At 35.8% G+C, this 24,611-nt stretch overlaps 1 protein-coding gene across 2 annotated transcripts in view; it reads right to left on the bottom strand.

Annotated features, from left to right (window-relative positions):
- CENPP (centromere protein P) overlaps positions 1–24,611 on the bottom strand; it is a 232,136-nt gene that overhangs the window by 181,631 nt on the left and 25,894 nt on the right. For both annotated transcript variants that reach the window (XM_082636181.1, XM_082636182.1), the window contains one exon: positions 13,377–13,465. In XM_082636181.1, the coding sequence (XP_082492307.1) occupies positions 13,377–13,465 (89 nt within the window). The remainder of the gene's footprint in view (positions 1–13,376; positions 13,466–24,611) is intronic.

Below are 24,611 nucleotides of genomic sequence, written 5' to 3'. Positions count from 1 at the left end.
AGTATATATATGAGCATAGATGTTTATTTCACATGTAAGCTGTTGGTTCCTGTAGAAAGCAAAAAGACTACCCCAGAACACATACACAGTAGTGGTGAGGTTTATTCTCTCCATACTTGGTTACTCAGCCAAATGGTCCTGTAACCATGAGTTAATAAACTCATTGGAATTGCTTCTCAGAGGGACCTCACCAAACTAGTCTTCATGGAAGCTATAGTGATATTTCTATGAAGGTGACTAATTTGGTGCAGCTCTTAATCACTGAGTAAATGGCCCTCTGAAGCTGCTTTGAAGCTAATCTTGGTGAACTTATCAGAACTTGGGATAGTAAGTAACTTGTGGAAGTGTCAGTAAGAGGATTAATTAAATTATGATTCTTGGAAAATGACCTAAATTGCCTCAGACATATGAAAAACGAGCATGTCTGCATAATAATCATTCAGCTTACCTGTACAATGACTAATCTGAGGAGTAGTTTTGTCCTAAATCCCTTCCAGTTATAGCTTTTTATGCTTTTCTGTGCTTTTTTTTCCCTTCAAAAATAACAACAAAAATAGTGAAGAAAGCATCTGGCATACAGAATTCATTCTCAAAGAATCCCTGTAACTCGATCAGTTGAGTATATTGTAAATAGTGGTGGGCATGTATTCTTACTGAAGGAGTTTAGGAATCTATGCCACAAGTAATATCACACAATAGGGAATCTGTAAGATGAAGTAATTCCGTGTAGAGTGGGTGGCCCAGAGAAACAGTGCTTTGTAGATCCAGTTTCGCTGAGAAGCATTCCCCAAATATTGGCAATCACTCCATGTTGTAAAGGGGAGACCTAGCTCATGGATATTCTTCTAATAGCTCTATTATTCCAATTCCAATAAGTTCCATTATTTCTCAGAAATATTTTTATTTTTTGATTTGTTATTCTTCTATAAACTTTTGGAATGGGGCAGAAGCTTGCAAATACTTTTATCCAGTTCCTTCATTTTGCAGATAGAGCTCCACAGAGTTTAAATATCTTTCCTAATTCAGTGGTTAGTCATTAGTTTAAAGGAAAAAGCCCAACGAAATGTGTTATATGAAGGTACGCTGCCCTTGTTATCATATATTTGTGATTTACACTAAGGATAAGATATACATACTAAGTGATTATAATACAAGGCAAAATAGGATTCATCTTTAGAGAGTACCTAGAGTTGGTAACCAGCTGGGTACAATTAGGCAAGTTTAGCTCCCTGACTTACTCATAGTCACCCTCTCAGTGAGGCCTTCTCTGACCATACTATTTAAGAATGGATACCTCTCCCTCATCCTGTACATTCTCTATTTCCCATCCCACTTTATTTTCCCCCATACCATTTATCTCTATCTAATATATTATTCATTTTATATATCAGTTTATTTATTGCCTTTTCCTCTTCCTAGAAAATAAGTTTATGAGGACAGAGATGTTTTGTTTTGTTCACTGTTACACACTAAGCACATACAATGTTTGCCACGTAATAGGTATGCACTTACATTCCCATAGCATTTATCCCATCATCATTTACCACACGTTATTGGTTTTGATCATTTACTAGTTTGTCAGCTTCATGAAGTCAGAAACTATGTATCTTTTGTTCAATTATATTCTTAGAGACTAATACAGTACAAAGTACATAATATGCTTTCAACACGCATGTATTTATTTATTTTTAAATTTTCATCCTGGGGGAGGGAGAGGTATATTTTAAGCCTGGAAAGTCTTTTTATCCCTGAATATAAGGAAGTGCTCAAAAATATGAAACGAAGAGTAAAGAATTATAAACCTTTAAAAAAAAGAATGAATGATACCATATCTATAGTAAATAGATATGTACACATATACACACATATTGATACACAGGGGTGAAGGGAGATATATTTCTCAAGCACAAGGACTAATGCTTATTGAGAAATGTAAAGGGAAGTGCTGGAGTTGAAAAATCATCATTTTGCAACCACCACAGTAAAAAGTAGATCAGATATGAATCACTACGGGTGCCAAATATAGGCAGAAATTTTAATGAAGAGTAGTATCTGCATGATCATAAAGTATCTCCCCATAGACTGTTTATTAGTTGTAAGGGAGGAAAAAAAAACAGTGATGATACAGTGGAGAATCAGGCAACAGTTTGACTGATGATCAAAATTAACATCACCTGTAAGGAACAGCTGTCTGAGAAGGACAAAACATCACCTATACAGTATTTTGCCAGAGAATACATAACAGTAATTGATGATGGGAAAAGAAAATCAAAGACTAAATTAAAAACATTCTATTTGAGTGGCAGGGAGGGGGAGGGGGAAGAACTGTATTTTTTAAAGATGGCAAAGTCATAAAAGGCTCTAGAATTGCTCTAGATTTAAGAAATCTACAAGACATGACAACTAAATGCAATACTTGACTCTATCCTGGATCACATACTGCAGAGGAAAAGGAAATACAATAAAGGACATTATTAGATCAAATAACCAAATTGGAATATGGATGGCAAAGTAGATAAAAGTATTATATCAATGTCAATTTATGGAGTCAGTCACAGTACTATATGAGAATACCTCTACTCAGATTGCACACCAAAGCATCTAGGAGAACACAGCCATGATATATGCATCAGGAAGAAAAACAGAAATGGTAAAAATCTGGGTAAATATAATAATCTGTCACTCTTAAATTCTTTAAATTATATATCATGGTTGAGGGTAAAAAACCATAACTGTCTGATGAGGTTTTCAGTGCATACATATGAATGTAATTCATATAAAAACTATAACATGAAGCAGGGAGAGAAAGGGATCTATACTGTTATAAGGATTCCCAGACTGTAATTGCAGTGGTAAAGTATTAAATCTAAGTAGACTGTTAAAAGTTAGCTTATGCAGTTGAAATCCCTCCAGCAGCCAATAATAATAATAATATAATAATAATAACACTTTTTAATGTCTGACAGAAGAAATTACTCTCCAAAGAATATAGGTCCATAAAGAGCAGTAGTTACTTCATTAGTGCTTACAAGGCCAAAATGACAAGATGTTTTAATCTCCATTAAACAAGGGAGCAAAAAATAAGCTCTTAACCACGTGATGAGGGAGTGAGCCAAGAAATAAATCTTAAAACTACAATGGCCTAAGTTTAAACACACACGCACACTACAGACACCCAGAGAAAGAAAGAGAAAGAAAAAAGACTGTTCTCTTACATAACTTTTTAAAAAGAACTGTATTTAAAAGTGGATTAAGTCACAATTCCTTCACCCCCATTCATATCTCCATAGTCTTCCATTATAGAAAGTGTGTGTGTATGTGTTTGTGAGAGAGAGAGTGTGTGTGTTTGTGTGTGTGTATCGGCTCTTAGAGCTGTAAGAGTGATTGCAATTTATCTATTTTCCTAAGCATAGTTCAAACTTCACTGAATGTAAAACAGATGTTATGGATTTCTTTCACAAAATGTGGGCAGTGGCACATTTCAAATGCAACTAGAGGAATCAAAAAAGTAAAGTAACTCCAAATGTCTCTTTCTCAAGGATAAAGCAAAGCACAGAAATTTGGAATAACACTTTTAAACTTTTCTTTAAAAATTAAATTCATAGGAATATTAGGTCTAAAATCAAATGATTACCAGAACTTACTTCACTAAAATATTATCAGTTACTCTCACACACTGCTGGTGGGGATGCAAAATGGTACTGTCACTCTGGTAAACAGTTTGGCAGTTTATTATAAACTTAAATATATTCTTATCATATGACCCAGCAACCCAACTTCCGGTTATTACCCTAGAGAAAAGAAAATTTACATTCACATAAAAAACTCTATTGAGTAGCACTATTCATAATCACCAAAACTGGAAATAACCTGAATGTCCTCCATTAGGTGAATGGATAAACAAACTATTATACATAAAAGGGAATACTACTTAGAAATGAAAAGATAGATGAATCTCAAAGGCATTATGCTAAGTAAAGAAGCCAGTCTCAAAAGGTTACACACTGTGAGATTTCATTTATTTGACATTTCGTAAAGGAAAAATTCTAGTAAGGAATACTAGAGCAAGTATTGCCATGGCTTAAGAGTGGGGAGAGGGTATAAGGGCTTTTTTGCGTTGATGGAACTGTTTAATACCCTGACTGTAGTCGTGAGTACACAGAAATGATCTAATCAGAATAACACAGAAGGAAAAAACTGAATTAAATGAACGGAGCCGCAGGGACATGTAGGACAATACCAAACGATTTTACATTCATGTCATCAGAGACCCAGAAGCAAAGAAGAAAAAGTGTTGAGTGAAAAATATATTTGGAGAAATAATGGCTGAAAACTTGTCAAATTAGGTAAAAAGACATAAACTTCCAAATTCAAGAAGCTCAGAAAACCCCAGGGAGAATAAACTCAGAGAAATCCATGTTTAAACACATCATAATCGAACTATTGAAAATTAAAGAAAAAGAAAACTTCCTGAATCAGTTAGAGGAAAACAGACACATATCATATAGAAGAACAAGGATTCCAAGACAGTGGATTTCTCAACAGAAACAATGGAGGCCAGAAGGAAGTAAAACAACATTTTTAAAGAACTGAAAGCAAAGAACTGTCACCCAAAATTCAATATCCAGTGAAAATACCCAAACACACGGAGGCTAAACAATATGTTACCAAATAACCAAGAGATCACTGAAGAAATCAAAGAGGAAGTCAAAAAATACCTAGAGACAAATTACAACGAAAACAAGACGATACAAAACCTATGGGATGCAGCAAAAGCAGTTCTAAGAGGGAAGTTTATAGCAATACAAGCCTACCTCACGAAACAAGAAAAATCTCAAATAAACACCTAAAGGAACTAGAGAAAGAAGAACAAACAAAACCCAAAGTTAGTAGAAGGAAAGAAATCATAAAGATCAGAGCAGAAATAAATAAAATAGAAACAAAGAAACAATAGCAAAGATCAATAAAATAAAAGCTGGTTCTTTGAGAAGATAAGCAAAATTGATAAACCTTTAGCCAGACACATCAAAAAGAGGGAGAGGACTCAAATCAATAAAATTAGAAATGAAAAAGGAGAAGTTATAACAGACACGGCAGAAATACAAAGCATCCTATGAGACTGCTACAAGCAACTCTATGCCAATAAAATGGACAACCTGGAAGAAATGGACAAATTCTTAGAAAGCTATAACCTTCCAACACTGAACCAGGAAGAAATAGAAAATATGAACAGACCAATCACAAGTAATGAAATTGAAACTGTGATTAAAAATCTTCCAACAAACAGAAGTCCAGGACCAGATGGCCTCACAGGTGAATTGTATCAAATATTTAGACAAGAGCTAACACCCATTCTTCTCAAACTCTTCCAAAAAATTGCAGAGGAAGGAACACTGCCAAACTCATTCTATGAGGCCACCATCACCTTGATACCAAAACCAGACAAAGATACTACAAAAAAAGAAAATTACAGACCAGTATCACTGATGAATATAGATGCAAAAATCCTCAACAAAATACTAGCAAACAGAATCAAACAACACATTAAAAGGATCATACACCATGATCAAGTGGGATTTATTTCAGGGATGCAAGGATTCTTCAATATATGCAAATCAATCAATGTGATACACCATATTAACAAACTGAAGAATAAAAACCATATGATCATCTCAATAGATGCAGAAAAAGCATCTGACAAAATACAACACCCATTTATGGTAAAAACTCTCCAGAAAGTGGGCATAGAGGGAACCTACCTCAACAAAATAAAGGTCATATACAACAAACCCACAGCAAACATCATTCTCAACGGTGAAAACCTGAAAGCATTTCCTCTAAAGCCACAGCAATCAGAGAAGAAAAAGAAATAAAAGGAATCCAAATTGGAAAAGAAGAAGTAAAACTGTCACTGTTTGCAGATGACATGATACTATACATAGAGAATCCTAAAAATGCCGTCAGAAAACTACTAGAGCTAATCAATGAATTTGGTAAAGTTGCAGGATACAAAATTAATGCACAGAAATCTCTTGCATTCCTATACACTAATAATGAAAAATCTGAAAGAGAAATTAAGGAAACACTCCCATTTACCATTGCAATAAAAATAAAATACCTAGGAATAAGCCTACTTAGGGAGACAAAAGACCTGTATGCAGAAAACTATAAGACACTGATGAAAGAAATTAAAGACGATACAAATGGAGAGATATACCATTCTTGGACTGGAAGAATCAATATTGTGAAAATGACTGTACTACCCAAAGCAATCTACAGATTCAATGCAATCCCTATCAAATTACCAATGGCATTTTTTACAAAACTAGAACAAAAAATCTTAAAATTTGTATGGAGACACCAAAGACCCCAAATAGCCAAAGAAGTCTTGAGAGAAAAAAACGGAGCTGGAGGAATCAGACTCCCTGACTTCAGACTATACTTCAAAGATACAGTAATCAAGACAATATGTTACTGGCATAAAAGCAGACATATAGATCAATGGAACAGAACAGGATAGAAACCCAGAGATAAACCCACGCAGCTATGGTCACCTAATCTATGACAAAGGAGGCAAGGATATACAATGGAGAAAAGACAGTCTCTTCAATAAGTGGTGCTGGGAAAACTGGACAGCTACATGTAAAATAATGAAATTAGAACACTCCCTAACACCATACACAAAAGTAAACTCAAAATGGATTAGAGACTTAAATGTAAGACTGGACACTATAAAACTCTTAGAGGAAAACATAGGGAGAACACTGTTTGACATAAATCACAGCAAGATCTTTTTCGATTCACCTCCTAGAGTAATGGAAATAAAAACAAAAATAAACAAATGGGACCTAATGAAACTTAAAAGCTTTTGCAAAGCACAGGAAACTACAAACAAGGTGAACAGACAACCCTCAGAATGGGAGAAAATATTTGCAAACCAATCAACGGACAAAGGATTAATCTCCAAAATATATAAGCAGCTCATGCAGCTCACTATTAAAAAAGCAAACAACCCAATCCAAAAATGGGCAGCAGACCTAAATAGACATTTCTGCAAAGAAGACATACAGATGGCCAAGAAGCACATGGGAAGCTGCTCAACATCACTAATTATTAGAGAAATGCAAATCAAAACTAAAATGAGGTGTCACCTCACACCATTTAGAATGGGCATCATCAGAAAATCTACAAACAATAAATGCTGGAGAGGGTGTGGAGAAAAGAGAACTCTCTTGCACTGTTGGTGGGAATGTAAGCTGATACAGCCACTATGGAGAAGAGTATGGACGTTCCTCAAAAAACTAAAAATAGAATTACCATATGATCCAGCAATCCCACTACTGAGCATATACCCAGTTATCCATAATTCAAAAAGACACATGTACCCCAATGTTCATTGCAGCACTATTTACAATAGCCAGGTCATGGAAGCAACTCAAATGCCCATCGACAGATGAATGGATAAAGATGTGGTACATATATACAATGGAATAGTACTTAGCCATAAAAAGGAACAAAATTGGGTCATTTGTTGAGACGTGGATGGATCTAGAGACTGTCATACAGAGAAAAGTAAGTCAGAAAGAGAAAAACAAATACCGTATATTAATGCATATATGTGGAACCTAGAAAAACGTTACAGATGAACCGGTTTGTTGGGCAGAAATTGAGACAGATGTAGAGAACAAAGTATGGACACCAAGCGGGGAAAGCGGCGGGGTGGTGGGGGTGGGGGTGTGATGAATTGGGAGATTGGGATTGACATCTATACACTCATGTGTATAAAACTGATGACTAATAAGAAACTGTTGTATAAAAAAAATAAAATAAAATTCAAAAATTAAAAAAAAAGAAAGAGAAATACCATTTGATATCACTTATATGTGGAATCTAAAAAATGGCACAAATGAACCTATCTACAAAACAGAAACAGAGTCATAGACATAGAGAACAGACTTGTGATTGCCGAGGGGGAGGGGGAGGGGGAGAGGGAAAGGGATGGACTGGGAGTTTGGGGTTGGTAGATGTAAACTATTATATTTAGAATGGATAAGCAAGGTCTTAATGGACAGGACAAGGAACTATATTCAATATCTTGTGATAAATCATAATGGAAAAGAATATAAGATAAATCTTGTGATAAACCATAATGGAAAAGAATATAAGAAAATAATGTCTATATGTGTATAACTGAGTCACTTTGCTGTACAGCACAGATTGGCACAACATTGTAAATCAACTATACTTCAGTAAAAAGAAAAAAGACAATGGATAGGGGTTTAAGAGCAGATTATGGGAGACTGGGATTGACATATACACACTACTATATATAAAATAGATAACCAATTAGGACCTACTGTATAGCACAGGGAACCCTACTCAATATTCCGTAATGGCCTGTATGGGAAAAGAATCTAAAAAAAGAGATGATATATGTATATGTATAACTGATTAACTTTGCTGTACACCTGAAACTAACACAACATTGTAAATCAACTATACTCCAATAAAAATTAAAAAAAAATTTTTTTAAAAGAGCAGATTAGTCAGAAAATGAAGAATTACTGAACTGAAATACAAATCTGAAGAACAATCAGGAATAAGCACAAAGATATGAAAAGATATAAAATATAAAGAAAGGGTAAGATGGATGCAGAAGATGAAAAAATAATATGTCCCAAATTCCAGAATGAGAATCAGAGAAAACCAAGAAAGAGTCCACTTCTACTTAAGATGTAAAAAACTGCAGAGAAGGCCACTCTCAACCTAACATCCTGGAAAATCTGAATCTATAAAATCATAAACTTTCTTGAGCCCATCAAAGACCTGAGGTTACAAGGCAAACAAATAAATTAAAATTTTTCTCCCTCTAAGGAGAAACAGGACACATAAACTATTCACCCTTGGTTAAACATAGGGGAGGGAAGCAGCCACCATACAAGTGGATAACAAGAAATCAGCTAAAATTTCAGCAAATTCTTACAGGACAAATGTGGGGTGGATGTCATTTTGGAACAGATGGGAACCCCAGACCCAAAGGGACTCCACCAGAAAGATCATGGCAGGAGCCCAGAGAGAGCTCCCTTCAGTGGCACAGGCACAAAGAGGTGATCAGCTGCTGCTGGGGTACAAAATGAAGCCAGAACTTCTCTCTGGTAGGAAGCAAAAACCCTAAGCTGCTAAAGAAGCAGCAGCAAAGCAGTGCAAGAAAAAAAAAACCCTTGCCTCCAAGGGAGGAGTAAAAGTCAAACCCATTTGATTCTGGGAGAGGGGCAGAAAACACTCCTGCTACCAAGAGAAAGATCCATTGCTTTGTAAAAAGGGGCAGAAGCTTAAATCCCTCTGTTGCATGGGAGGGGTACGAAACCCTTTGGGTGCATGAGCCTACACCAAAAGCAAGCATAACCCTGGGGTGTGGGGGAGGGGCAAGGAACTCTCTCCCCGTAAGACCAACACCAGACCCAGGCTGAGTTTGGCTGCACTGGGGAGGAGCAGCATGAAAACTGGTGTTCTCAACCCCTGAGGTGAAGGTCTACAGGACCTGCCCAATACTAAGGATGGACCACAGAACATAGATTTCCCTTTGCTCCCACCATGAGCCTAGCACCAAGAAACAAGCATCACCACCTACTGCCGAGGGAGTGTCAAGTGCAGGGAGAAACATTCCCCACTGAGATGCAGATATACAGGGACTACTAAAAGTTGAGAGTGAAGCTGGAACACTGATGAAAACCCTCCAGCTCCCCAAACCCTATTCTAAGCATAAGGAAGAACTGAAATTGAAGTTGAGTTTGAATTCACTGCTGGAAGAATTTGAAGCCTTTGGTGCCTAAAAATAATGAAAGAAACAAAAATCCCAAACCCAGCTCAACTGCTGACTACCCTGAATTAAACCCCATACTAAGAGCCTGATAAAAGAAATGTACCCATTTCTGGGCATAAATACTATTTGTTTCAGACTCTACTGTTTTCCACAGACAATGTTCATCAGTCAATAAAAAATTATGGAACACAAAAATTCAAGAAAAAACAAACTATTGTAGACTAATCACCAGAACTGAACTCAATGATGACTCAAATGTTGGTAATATCAGATATGGGCTTTAAAATAACTATGATTGGGCTTCCCTGGTGGCGCAGTGGTTAAGAATCTGCCTGCCAATGCAGGGGACGCGGGTTCGAGCCCTGCTCCGGGAAGATCCCACATGCCGTGGAGCAACAACACCCGTGTGCCACAACTACTGAGCCTGCGCTCTAGAGCCCGGGAGCCACAACTACTGAAGCCCGCGTGCCTAGAGCCCGTGCTCCGCCAACAGGAGAAGCCACCGCAATGAGAAGCCCGTGCACCGCAATGAAGAGTAGCCCCCGCTCGCCGCAACTAAAGAAAGCCCGTGCGGAGCAACAAAGACCCAATGCAGCCAAAAATAAATAAATAAATAAACAAACAAATAAATAAATTTAAAATGAAATAAAATAACTATGATTAAAAATCAGAGACAGAAATAAGAATGGTGGGGCTGGGCAGAGAAGGAAATGGGGAGCTATTGTTTAATGGGTATGGATTTTCAGTTCTATAAGATGAGAAGAGTCATAGAGATGGATGGTAGTGTTGGTTGTACAACATTATGAATGTATTTAATACCAATGAACTGTACCTTTAAAAATGGTTAAAAAGGTAACATATCATATATATTAATATATAATATATAATGTTACAAACACAAGTGCTTGCAAAACTGGTAAAATCTGCAAAAGCTCTCTGCATTTTACTAATATCAATTTTCTGGTTTTGAGAGTATACTATAATTATGCAAAATGTTATCACTCTCAGAGGCTGGATGAAGTGTATATGGAAATCTTGTATATTGTTTTTATTGCAACTTCTTGTGAGTCTCTAATTATTTCCAAATTGAAAGTTTAAAATGTGTAAGAATAGATGAAATAAGATTGGAAAAATACTGATAACTGTTGAAGGTGCCTAATGGGTAGCTACATGTTAATTATACTATTATTTTTACATACCCATGTATCCCCCCACTTTTCAAAAGTTTGATTCACACCACTTCACTTTTACCAAAGACCTACATTATTACCTCTTTTTGCTAATCGAAAGAAATCTGATGGAAGAATTTTCACTTTTACGAAAAAAGGCAAAAAGTGAAAATAACATTCAAGGTTTGTTTTGGAGCGAGTCATCATAAAGGCAACATGCACCCTGAGCAGTGAAAGTGGCACCACCAAGCTCCTTCCCCAGAAACTACATTCAGCATCTCAGCATCAAGCCACCATAGCTTTGAAATGTGTCTGTGAGCATTTGTGCCGTATCTTGATTTACTGTGTACATCTGTTAGCAAAATGTGTCCTGAGGTAACTGCTTCTTCACTTTACACCATTTTGGCTTATAAAAGGTTTCATAGGAATGTTCTATTTTCAGATGTGGGGGAACCTATATTTAAAATTTTCCATAATAAAACATTAAAGAAAAAAATAACTATGATTAATAAGTTAAAGGATCTAGTGAAAAAAGGTAGATAACATTCATGAAGAAATGGGGAATTTCAGCAGAGAGAGAAAAATTAAGAATCAAATGAAAACACTAGAAATAAAAAAACATTACATTAGAGATGAAGAATTTCTTCAATGGGCTCATTGGCAGAATGGACTTCAGCTGAGGAAAGAATCTGTGAACTTTAAGAAAGGCTAATAGAAATTATCCAAAATGAAATGCAAAGAAAAAAAGAGTGAACGAAATAGAACAGAGCATCCAAACACTGAGACAATATATCAAATGTTCTAACATATGGCTAATCAGAGTTGGAGAAGAAGAAAGAGAACAGGACAGAAAAAGTATCTGAAAAGATGTGGTTGGGAATTTTCACATAAACACACCTTAGAAATAGCACAAACTGTCAAAAAACAATATTAATAGAAACATTTGAAAGCAGCCAAAAAAATGCATGCATACACAAAAACAATATAGCAGACTTGTTTTCACAACCCATGTACTCCAGTAAACACTGAAAGGATTGCTTTAAAGAAAGCAAACTGTGAAAGAAAACTGTCAATACAATTGTCAATGGTCAACAACACATTCCTGGTTTTCCTCCCATCTCTCAGTTTTCTAATTTTTTTGCATGATCCTTTAATTCTATTCAGCAGGATATTTTAGAATTCCTCAAGGTTCAGTGGCAGTCCTTTTCCTATTTTCACTCTATATTCTCTCCATAGGCAATCTCATTCCTGCTCAAAGTTTTAACTTTACCCACTGGCAGATAACCCCAGTGTTTATATCTCCTACCTACACCTCTTCTTAGCTTCCTACTTCTTATTTTTACTTCAGTGTTTCAAAGGCACTTAAGTTCAACATGTCCAAACTGAAGTCACCAACTCATCTGACATGGTCTTCTTCCAACTTTTCCTCTCTCAACAAATGCAATCACCATCACCAAGGAGTTAGCACCCGTCAGTGACTCCTGACTCCTCTTATTTAACCAACACCATGCCTATTCAATTGTACTTCCTAAATATCCTCCAAATCCATTCAGCCCTCTATCTCAACCACCATTATTCTAGTCCAAACTACAAACTTCTGTTTCCCTGAACTGTTTAATAGGCTAGTCACTGACCCTCCTGTATCCAATTTTACACCCCTTAAATCCCTTCTCCCTGCAACATCAAAAATAATTATTTCCAGGATGTCACACTTCTGCCTTCCTTAGGCTCTGCTTAAAATCCTTCAATAGCTTCACATTGGTCTTAGGACTATGGTCAAACTCCTTATACCAAAATCCATAGTGTGGACCTTACATACGTTGCTAACCTCATCTTATACCATTCTCCCCTGCTCTTGCCCTCTCCCAGACACTCCAGCCTCCTGTTCCCCCCCAGCACAGTGCCTATGTATAAGCTATCCTATCTAGGACCTCTTTTGTTAGTGTATGCCTGTTCATTTTTCAGATATCAGCTCAAGTTTCAGGAAATTATTCTATGTTCTCCCTGAAAGTCAAATTCCTGATACATGCTTCAACAGCACTGTGCAACTCTTATTGGTAGCATTTGCCACAACCATAATTTTAGATTTATTTCTGCAATTATTTAATCTAACTTCGCGACTAGGCTATAAATTCCATGAGCATCAAGAATTATATCTGGTTTTGCTTACATTTTATTTTAATGCCTAGCACATGGTGAATGTACAATAAATTTTAATTGAGTGAATGAGAGACATAGAAAATATAGGCTTAAATATAAGCCACAATAATGGTGTTATGCTTTCAGAGATATTTTGATATTTACTTATCAAGAAAAAAGAACAGGTAAACTTAAAATTGTAAACTGAAAGAAATTCCTAAGAAAAGAAAAGTAAAATATCTTACCTAGACACAAATTCACTTAATTCTGAATATTCGGTGGGTTCCATTATTATGCTGAGGTCAGTAATAACAGAAGATAAACTCTCCTTATTCTAAAATAGGGACAAAAAAACTTTTTTGTATCAAAGCACAGTCAACTTTTAAATAAAATAAAGAGACAAAACTACTTTCAAAATATGCAAAATGAAATGTCACCAAGTAATAGGAAAAAGTAACCAAGAAAAAGTACTGCAAATATGGGTTACTTTTTAAAAAAATTTTTATTGGAGTGTAGTTGATTTACAATGTTGTGTTAGTTTCAGGTGTACAGCAAAGTGAATCAGTTATACATATACAGGTATGCACACTTTTTTAGATTCTTTTCCCATATAGGTTATTACAGAGTATTGAGTAGAGTTCCCTGTGCTAAATGTCCTTATTAGTTATCTATTTTATATATAGTAGTCTGGATATGTCAATCCCAATCTCCCAATTTATCTCTCCCCTCCCCTTTCCTCCCAGTGACCATAAGTTTGTTTTTTACTTCTGTGACTCTATTTCTGTTTTGTAAATAAGTTTATTTGTACTATTTTTTTAGATTTCACATATAAATAATATCATACGATATTTACCTTTCTCTGTCTGACTTACTTCACTTAGTATGACAATCTCTAGGTCCATTCATGTTGCTGCAAATGGCATTATTTCATTCTTTTTTTATGGCTGAGTAATATTCCATTGCATATACATACCACACCTTTACCATTCCTCTGTCTGACTTACTTCACTTAGTATGACAATCTCTAGGTCCATCCATGTTGCTGCAAATGGCATTATTTCATTCTTTTTTTATGGCTGAGTAATATTCCATTGTATATACATACCAAATCTTTATCCATTCCTCTGTTGATGGACATTTGGGTTGCTTCCATGTCCTGGCTATTGTAAATAGTGCTGCAATGAACACTGGGGTGCATATATCTTTTTGAATTATGGTTTCCTCCAGATATAAAACCAGGAGTGGGATTGTTAGATCATATGGTAGCTCTATTTTTAGTTTTTTAAGAAACCTCCATACTGTTCTCCATAATGGTTGTACCAATTTACATTCCCACCAACAGTGTAGGAGGTTTCCCTTTTCTCCACACCCTCTCCAGCATTTATTGTTTGTAGATTTTTTGATGATTGCCATTCTGACTGGTGTGAGGTGATATCTAAACAGTTTTGATTTGCATTTCTCTAATAGTGATGTTGAGCATCTTTTCATGTGCCTCTTGGCCATCTGTATGTCTTCTTTAGAGAAATGTCTATTTAGATCTTCTGGCCATTTTTTGATTTGGTTGTTTATTTTTTGATATTGAGCTGCTTGAGCTGTTTGTACATTTTGGAGATTAATCCCTTGTCGGTCGCTTCGTTAGCAAATATTTTCTCCCATTCTCTGGGTTGTCTTTTTGTTTTGTTTATGGTTTCCTTTGCTGTGCAAATGGGTTACTTCTTAAAAGAGTGAAATCAGATCCTCACTCCATACCAAAAACCAAAATGAACTCCAAGTGAATTACTTACTTAAATGTTAACACTGAAACCATAAAGTATTAGGAGGGAATACAGACACGTAACTGATTACTGAGTGAGAAAGAACTTTCTAAGCAAACAATAACAACGAAAAAGCAAATATGATTACATAAAAACACAAACTATCGATACAAAATGACTTTATAACTAAAAGAAAAGAAATAAACAGGAAAATTTGTACTATAAAAATGACAAGGAGATATGAAAACTTAAAAGAAAAAGGCACATAACATGCACTAAAAACTCAGAGGTAAAAGACAAGTTACATGGAAAAAAAATGTTTGCTCTGACAAGTAATAAGATAAATGTAAATTAAAACAATGAGATGACACTTTTACCTATAACATTGTTTTGACAATGCATAACTTAACATGTTTATATTCTCTGTCTCAGCAATTTGAATTCTATGAATATATCATAAAGAAATGAAGACAAAGGCTAACAGCTCCTTATTACAAAAAGCCAAAAACAAGTCTATATTCAATAATGGGGATTGTTAAATAAACTATTAAGTACTTTGATCTGCAAAATCCAGGTTTTCTCCTTTACTCTAGTAAATTTTCTTCTATTATATATTTACCTATAATTTCTCTTTCATTTTTTCTTGTTTTTGGAAAAATCATATGAATCTTCATTGTCTTCCAGATTTTTCTTCTTTTCAATTGCACCTGTAGGTGATTTTTCTCAAGCCTATCCTCCATATTCTACTCCTAACTACTTCTAATTTAGTTTTCAGCACTATAATCATTTTATTCTTCCTTTCTTTCTTTCTCCCAGCTCTCTTTCCCTCTCATTCAATTTTCTTTGAATGCTTTCATTTGAGAGTGTAGTTATAATATAGCATGTTCTTTTATTTCCTGGATTAATTATTTCAAAGAGAATTTATTTACATTTTCTAATTCCTTTCATGGCAAGGTTTCTAAATGATGATTAACAAATTCTGTACCATTTTTGTGTTCTGTACTCTGTGGATCTTTTTTGTTAACAGGAGTAGATCTAGCAATTTCTTCTATTCCCTAAGGATATAGAGTGAGTAGATAATGCTTGACTGTTTCCCATTTGTCTGGGTAATATCTGACTTGTCTTTCTGTATTTTCAGCTGTTGGAGAAATGGATATTAATGGCTTATAATCACTGTTTAGTTTTTTCCGCTGCTCAAGAATATAGTGGGAATTGTTAGGAGCAGCTGTAGTCAAAGTAGACTGTTTGTGGGCATCTACCACCATATCTCATCAAAAACAAATTCCAGGGCTTCCCTGGTGGTGCAGTGGTTGAGAATCCGCCTGCCGATGCAGGGAACGTGGGTTTGTGTCCCGGTCTAGGAAGATCCCACATGCTGCAGAGCAGCTGGGCCTGTGAGCCATGGCCACAAAGCCTGCGCGTCCGGAGCCTGTGCTCCGCAACAGGAGAGGCCACAACAGTGAGAAGCCCACGTACCGCAAAAAACAAAACAAAACAAAAAAACAAATTCCAGAACATTCTTACAACTCAATAATGAAAAGACAAATAACCCAATTAAAAACTGGGCAATGGATCTCAACAGACATTTCATCAAAGATGATATACAAATGGCCAATAAGCTTATGAAAAGATGCTCAACATACTAATCATAATCTGGTACTTCCATCTGACCCAGTAATTCTCTACCTAGATTTATATAAGAAAAATGAAAACATACATCCACTTAAAAACTTATACATGAATATCTTCAGAAATGTTATCCATAATAGCCAAAAGGTGAAAACAAGTGAAATGTTTCTCAGCTGATGAATGAATAAACAAAATGGGATAGATCCTCACAATGCAGCCAAAAAAAAAATTTTAAAAAGAATGAAGTAATGATATATGCTACAACATGAATGAACCCTGAAAACATTGTGCTAAGTGAAAGAAACCAGTCAAAAAATTTGTAATCATACAAATTATATGATTCCACTTCTATGAAATGCTGAGAATAGGCAAATCCATAGAGAAAGAAGATAGATAAGTCAGGTCTGGGCAGAAGAAGGGCAAATGAGGGGTGATAAAGAGCATGGGGTTTCTCTCTGAGGTGATAAAAACGTTCTAGAATTGATGTGGTGATGGTTGCACAAAGCTGAATAAATTAAAAACTGCTGAATGTATAGTTTAAATGGATGAATTATATGGTATGTGAACTATATCTCAATAGAGCTGTTAAAACAAAAAAAAAGGGAAAAAGAAAAAAAAATCTCAGAGGAATGCCTTGTCTTTTGTTTGAGTATGTGTAAGTGTTTTGGATTTTGGCCTTATACCCATTAGAATAGGCAAACTATCCTGTCAGCATAAAGCCTATGATTTACTGGCCCCTCCATTTTTTATTCATTCATTCATTCATTCATTCATTTATTTTTGGTGTGTTGTGAATTCTTCAAGACATTTTTTCTCCATCTCTCTCCTTGCCAGTCATACTGCTAACGAGGTCAACTCACCCCAGTTGGCAAACAAGGGAAGGACCTTGTAAACAACTTGACCTCAAAGAACCTGCATGAGTCTCAGCAGCACATTCCTTTCTACCACAGTCAATTTAAGCCCGCATTTCTCATTCTTCTCTACAACTTAAGGATTTTGGGTAAAGACATTCAAGAAAAGGGTCCTGTAACTTCACAAAATACTCTACATCAGATTTCAGTGTTTTCTTTCACTTGGGTTTGAATGTCATCACATCAGGTAAATTTTCTCTGGAGCCTATGATATGGGACTGTATTCTTTTTTCTTTTTTTTGGATTGTACTCTTAAAAAAATTTTTTTTGAGATATAATTGACATATAACACTATATTAGTTTCAGATGTACAAAATCATGATTATATATTTGTATATATTGCAAAATGATCACATAGTCAATATTCAACACCACCCATAATTACAAAAATTGTTTCTTTGTGATGATTTGAAGATTTATTTTCTTAGCAACTTTCAAAAATGCAATAAAGTATTATTAACTATAGTTGCCATACTGTACATTAGATCCCCATGACTAATTTATTTTCTAACTGGAGGTCTGTACCTTTTGACCACCATCACCCATTTCCCCCAGCCACCTCCCCTGGCAACCACCAATCTATCCTCTGCATTTATAAGCTTGCTCTTCTTTTTGTTTATGCTGTTTCCTAGATTCCACATATAAATGAGATCATACAGTACTTGTCTTTCTCTGTCTGAGTTCACTTAGCATAATGACCTCAAGGTCCATCCATGTTGTCACAAATGGCAAGATTTCATTCATTTTATGGAACATATAGTGTTCATTCATTTTATGGAATATATAATATTCCATTTTATATACAGACCACATTTTCTTTATCCATTCATCCATCGATGGACACTAAATTTGTTTCCATGTCTTGGTTATTGTAAATAATGCTGCAATGAACATACGGGTGCATGTATCTTTTTGAGTTAGTGTTTTTGTTTCCTTTGAATAAAATACCCAGAAGAATTGCTGGATCATGTAACAGTTATATTTTAACTTTCTGAGGAGTCTCCATATTGTTTTCCATAGTGGCTGCACCAATTTACATTGCAACCAACAGTGCACAAGAATTCCCATTTCCCTACATCCTCACCAACACTTGTTATTTCTTGTATTATTTACATTACACATTCTAAAAGGTGTGAGGTTATATCTAATTGTGGTTTTGATTTACATTTCCTCAATGAATAGTGTAATGTTGAACACCTTTGCATGTACCTGCTGGTCTTCTGTTTGTCTTCTCTGGAAAAATGTCTAATCAAATCCTCTGCCCATTTTTAATCAGATTGTTTTTTCACTATTGAGTTTTATGAGTTCTTTACATGTTTTGGCTATTAACACCTTATCAGACATGCAAATATTTTCTCCCATTCAGCCTTGTAATTTTGTTGATGGTTTCCTTTGCCGTGCAGAAACTTTTTAGGTTCATGTAGTTCTACTTGTTTATTTTTGCCTTTAGTGTCAAATCCAAAAAATCATCACCAGAATGATGTCAAGGAGCTTGCCACCTATATTTTCTTCTAGGAGTCTTATGGTCTCAGGTCTTACATTCAAACCTTTAATCCATTTTGAGTTAGGTTTTATGTATGATGTAAGAGTGGTCCAGTTTCATCCTTTTGCATGTGGCTATCCAGTTTTCCCAACACCATTTATGGATGAGACTATCCTTTCCCCTTTCTATAATCTTGGCTGTTTTGACAGAAATTAATTGACCGTATATGCATGGGTTTAGTTCTTCGGTTCTCTATTCTGTTCCATTGACATATGTATCCATTTTATGCCAACACAATATTGTTTAGATCACTATAGCTTTGTAATGTAGTTTGAAATCAAGAAGCGTAATGGCTCCAGGTTTACTCTTCTTTCTCAAGATTGCTTTGGAGGGACTTGGTGGCACAGTGGTTAAGAATCCGCCTGCCAGGGACTTCCCTGGTGGCACAGTGGTTAAGAATCTGCCTGCCAATTCAGGGGACACGGGTTCGAGCCCTGGTCCGGGAAGATACCACATGCCGCGGAGCAATTAAGCCCGTGCGCCACAGCTATTGAGTCTGTGCTCTAGAGCCCACAAGCCACAACTACTGAGCCCGCATGCCACAACTACTGAAGCCTGTGTGCCTAGAGCCTGTGCTCCGCAACGAGAGAAGCCACCGCAATGAGAAGCCCGCACACCGCAACAAAGAGTAGCCCCTGATCACCACAACTAGAGAAAGCCTGCATGCAGCAACAAAGAGACAATGCAGCCAAAAATAAATCAATAAATAAATTTATAAAATTAAAAAAAAAAAAGAATCCGCCTGCCAATGCAGGGGACATGGGTTCGAGCCCTGGTCCGGGAAGATCCCACATGCCGTGGGGCAACTAAGCCCATGCGCTACAACTACTGAGCCTTCTCTCTAGAGACCGCGAGCCACAACTACTGAAGCCCACACGCCTAGAGCCTGTGCTCCACAACAAGAGAAGCCACCGCAATGAGAAGACTGCACACCACAACGAAGAGTAGCCCCTGCTCACCGCAACTAGAGAAAGCCCGCATGCAGCAACGAAGACCCAATGCAGCCAAAAATAAATAAATGAATTTATTTTTTAAAAAAAAGATTGCGTTGGCTATTTGGGATCTTTTGTGGTTCCAAACAAATTTTAAGAGTTTCTTCTATTTCTGTGAAAAACATCATTGGAATTTTGGTAGGGATTGCACTGAATCTGTAGATAGCATTCGTCAGTATGGTCATTTTAACAATATTAATTCTTCCTATCTATGAGCATGGAGTATCTTTCTACTTATTTGTGTTATAAACTTCTTTCATCAATGTCTTATAGTTTTCAGTGCACAGCCCTTTCACCTCCTTGGTTAAACTTATTTGTAGGTATTTTATTCTTTTTGATGCTATTGTAAATGAAATTGTTTTCCTGATTTCTCTGATAGTTCATTATTAGGGTATAGAAGTGCAACAGATTATTGATTTTGTATTCTGCAACTTAACTGAATTAGTTCATTTGTTCTAACAGTTTTTCTGGTTCTTTTTTTTTTTGGTGGAGCCTTTAGGGTTTTCTATAAATAATAACATGTCATGTCATCTATGAATAGTGACAGTATGACTTCTTTCTTTCCAATTTGGACGCCTTTTACTTCTTTTTTTTTAATCTAACTGATCTGGCTAAAACTTCTAATACTGTGTTGGATAAACACGGTAAGAGTGGGCATCCTTTGTCTTATTCTAGATCTTACAGGAAAAGCTTTCAGCTTTTCACTATTGAGTATGAAGTTAGCTGTGAGCTTATCATATATGTCCTTTATTATTTTGAGGTATATTCCCTCCATACCAACATTTTTTAACATTTTATAATAACTTTATCTTTTTCTAACATCTTTATTAGAGTATAATTGCTTTACAATGTTGTGTTAGTTTCTGCTGTATAACAAAGTGAATCAGCTATACGTATACATATAACCTCATATCTCCTCCCTCTTGCATCTCCCTCCCACCCTCCCTATCCCACCCCTCTAGGTGGTCTCAAAGCATGGAGCTGATCTCCCTGTGCTATGTGGCTGCTTCCCACTAGCCATCTATTTTATTTATTTATTTTAATTTTTTATTTTTTTAACATCTTTATTGGAGTATAATTGCTTTACAATGTTGTGTTAGTTCCTGCTGTATAGCAAGGTGAATCAGCTATACATATACATATATCCCCATATCTCCTCCCTCTTGTGTCTCCCTCCCACCCTCCCTATCCCACCCCTCTAGGTGGTCACAAAGCATCAAGCTGATCTCCCTGTGCTATGCGGCTGCTTCCCACTAGCTATCTATTTTACATTTGGTAGTGTATATATGTCCATGCACCTCTCTCACTTTGTCCCAGCTTACCCTTCTCCCTCCCCATGTCCTCAAGTCCATTCTCTATGTCTGAGTCTTTATTCCTGTTCTGCCCCTAGGTTCGTCAAAACCATTTTTTTTTTTTAGATTCCATATATATGTGTTAGCATATGGTATTTGTTTTTCTCTTTCTGACTTACTTCACTCTGTATGACAGACTCTAGGTCCACCCACCTCACTACAAATAACTCAATTTTGTTTCTTTTTATGGCTGAGTAATATTCCATTCATCTGTCAATGGACACTTAGGTTGCTTCCATGTCCTGGCTATTGTAAACAGTGTTGCAATGAACATTGTGGTACATGTCTCTTTTGGAATTATGGTTTTCTCAGGGTATATACCCAGTAGTGGGATTGCTGGGTCATATAGTAGTTCTATTTTTAGTTTTTTAAGGAACCTCCATACTGTTCTCCATAGTGGTTGTATCAATTTACATTCCCACCAACAGTGCAAGAGGGTTCCCTTTTCTCCACACCCTCTCCAGCATTTATTGTTTGTAGATTTTTTGATGATGGCCATTCTGACTGTTGTGAGGTGATACCTCATTGTAGTTTTGATGTGAATTTCTCTTATAATTAGTGATGTTGAGCAACCTTTCATGTGTTTGTTGACAATCTGTATATCTTCTTTGGAGGAATGTCTATTTAGGTCTTCTGCCCATTTTTGGATTGGGTTGTTTGTTTTTTTGATATTGAGCTACATGAGGTGCTTGTATATTTTGGAGATTAGTCCTTTGTTAGTTGCTTCGGTTGTAAATATTTTCTCCCGTTCTGAGGGTTGTCTTTTTGTCTTGTTTATGGTTTCCTTTTCTGTGCAAAAGCTTTTCTATACCCACTTTGCTGAGGTTATTACCATAAATCGTTGCTGAATTTTACCAAATGCTTTTTCTGCATTTATTGAGATAATCATATGATTTTTTATCCTTCCTTTTTGTTCATGTGGTGTAGCACATCGATTGATTTGCAAATGTTGAACCATCCTTGCATCTCTGGAATAAGTTCCACTTGATCATTGTGAATGATTCTTTTAATGTATTGCTGAATTTAGTTTGCTAATATTTTGTTGAAGATTTTTACATCTATGTTCACCAGGGATATTGGCTTATAATTTTCTTTTCTGTGCCCTTGTCTGTTTGAGGTATCAGGGTAAGCTGGCCTTGTAAAGTAAGTTCAAGTGTTCCTCCTCTTTTTGGAAGAGTTTGAGATGCACTGGTATTAATTCCTCTTTAAATGTTTGGTAGCAGTCATCAGTGAAGCCATCTGGTACTGGATTTTAGTTGGGAGATTTTAAATTACTGATTCAATCTCTCTATTAGTAACTGGCCTGTTCAGATTTTCTATTTCTTCCTGATTCAGTCTTGGAAGGTTGTTTTTAGGAGTTTATCTATTTGTTGGTGCATAATTGTTCACAGTAGTCTCTTATGATCCTTTGTATTCCTGTGGTAGCAGTTGTAATGACTCATCTTTCATTTCTGATTTTATTTGAGCCTTTTTTTTTTCTTGGTGAGTCTAGCTAAAGATTTATCAATTTTGATTATCCTTTCAAAGAATCTGCTCTTAGTTTCATTGATCTTTTCTAACGTCTTTTTAGTCTCTATTTCATTTGTTTCTGTTCTGATCTATGTTCCTAGGCTTTTTGTTTGCTTTGTTTGTTTGTTTGCTTGTTTGTTTTTGGCCCCACCAAGTGGCTTGCAGGATCTTAGTTCCCCAACCAGGGATCAAACCCAGGCCCTTGGCAGTGACAGCACAGAGTCCCAACCACTGGAACACCAGGGAATTCCTTCTGATCTATGTTATTCCCTTCCTTCTGGTAACTTTGGGCTTCATTTGTTCTTCTTAGTCTTTATACCTCAGTTCCTTGAGGTATCAAGTTAGGTTTTTTGAGATTTTTCTTGTTTCTTCAGATAGGCATATTTGCTATGGTCTTCCCTTTCAGAACTGCTTTTACTGCAGCCCATAAGTTTGGTATGTTGTATTTCCATTTTCATTAGTCTCAAGGTATTTCTTTATTTTGCTTCCATTTCTTTTTTGACCCATTGGTTGTTCAGTAGCATGTTTTTAATCTCCACATATTTGTGAAATTTCCAGTATTCTTCTTGTAATTGATTTCTAGCCATACCACTGTGGTTGGAAAAGATGCTTGACACCATTTCAACCTTCTTATATTTAAGAGTTATATATAAGACTTATATATAAGTTAAGAATATATGTTCTATCCTGGAGAATGTTCCATATATACCTGAAAAGAATGTGTATGCTGTTGCTTTTGGAAGGAATGTTCTATACACATCTGTTAAGTCAACCTGGTCTAACGTGTTCTTTAAGGTTAATGTTTCCTTATTGATTTTCTCCCTGATCTATCCACTGATGTGTGATCAATTTAAGGTCCCCTATTATTATTATATTGCTGTCTGTTTCTCCTTTAGGTCTGTCAATATCTGCTTTATATATGTAGGTGCTCCTCTGCTGGGTGCATAAATATTTATAAATGTTATATCCTCTTGTTGAATTGACTCCTTTAACATTATGTAGTGCCCTCCTGTCCCTTATTATCGCCTTTTTTTAAAAGTCTACTTTGTCTGATATAAGTATAGCTACCACAGATTTCTTCTGGTTTTCATTTGCATGGAATATATTTTTCGACCCCTTCACTTTCAGTCTATATGTGTCCTTACACCAGAAGTGAGTCTCTTGTAGGCAGAGTACAGAGGGGTCTTGTTTTTTATTTGTTCATCTACTCTATTTCTTTTGATTGGAGAATTTAGTCCATTTACATTTAAAGTAATTATTGATAGGTATGTACTCAATGCCACTTTGTTCATTATTTTCTAGTGTTTTGTAGTTTCTCTGTTCTTCTCTTGCTTTCTTCCTTCGTGGTTAAATGACCTTCTTTAGTGGTATGCTAATATTCCTTTCTCATTACCTTTTGTGTATCTACTATAGGTTTTGGCTTTATGGTTACCATGAGGCTTACAAATAACAACTTACATTTACAACAGTCTGTTTTAAGTTGATTAACAACTTAAACACATTCCAAAGCTCTACATGTTTACTCTCCCCCTCTACGTTTTATGTTCTTGATTTTACATATTTTTATCATGTATATCCCTTAAATAATTATTGTAGTTAGTTATTTTTACTATTTTTGTCTTTTAACCTTTGTATTAGCTTTATAAGTGATGAATTCACTACCTATACTACACATTTACATTTACCAGTGAGATTTATACTTTCATGTTTTCCTCTTACTAATTAGTGCCATTTCTTTTCAGCTTAAAGAAATCCCTTTAACATTTCTTTTAAGGCTGATTTAGTGGTGA

The sequence above is a fragment of the Mesoplodon mirus genome (genome assembly GCF_964341445.2).
Source record: "Mesoplodon mirus genome assembly, chromosome: 1".
NCBI lineage: Eukaryota > Metazoa > Chordata > Mammalia > Artiodactyla > Ziphiidae > Mesoplodon > Mesoplodon mirus.
The sequence above is the reverse complement of the archived record's forward strand: the minus strand, read 5'-3'. Positions and strand labels throughout refer to the sequence as shown.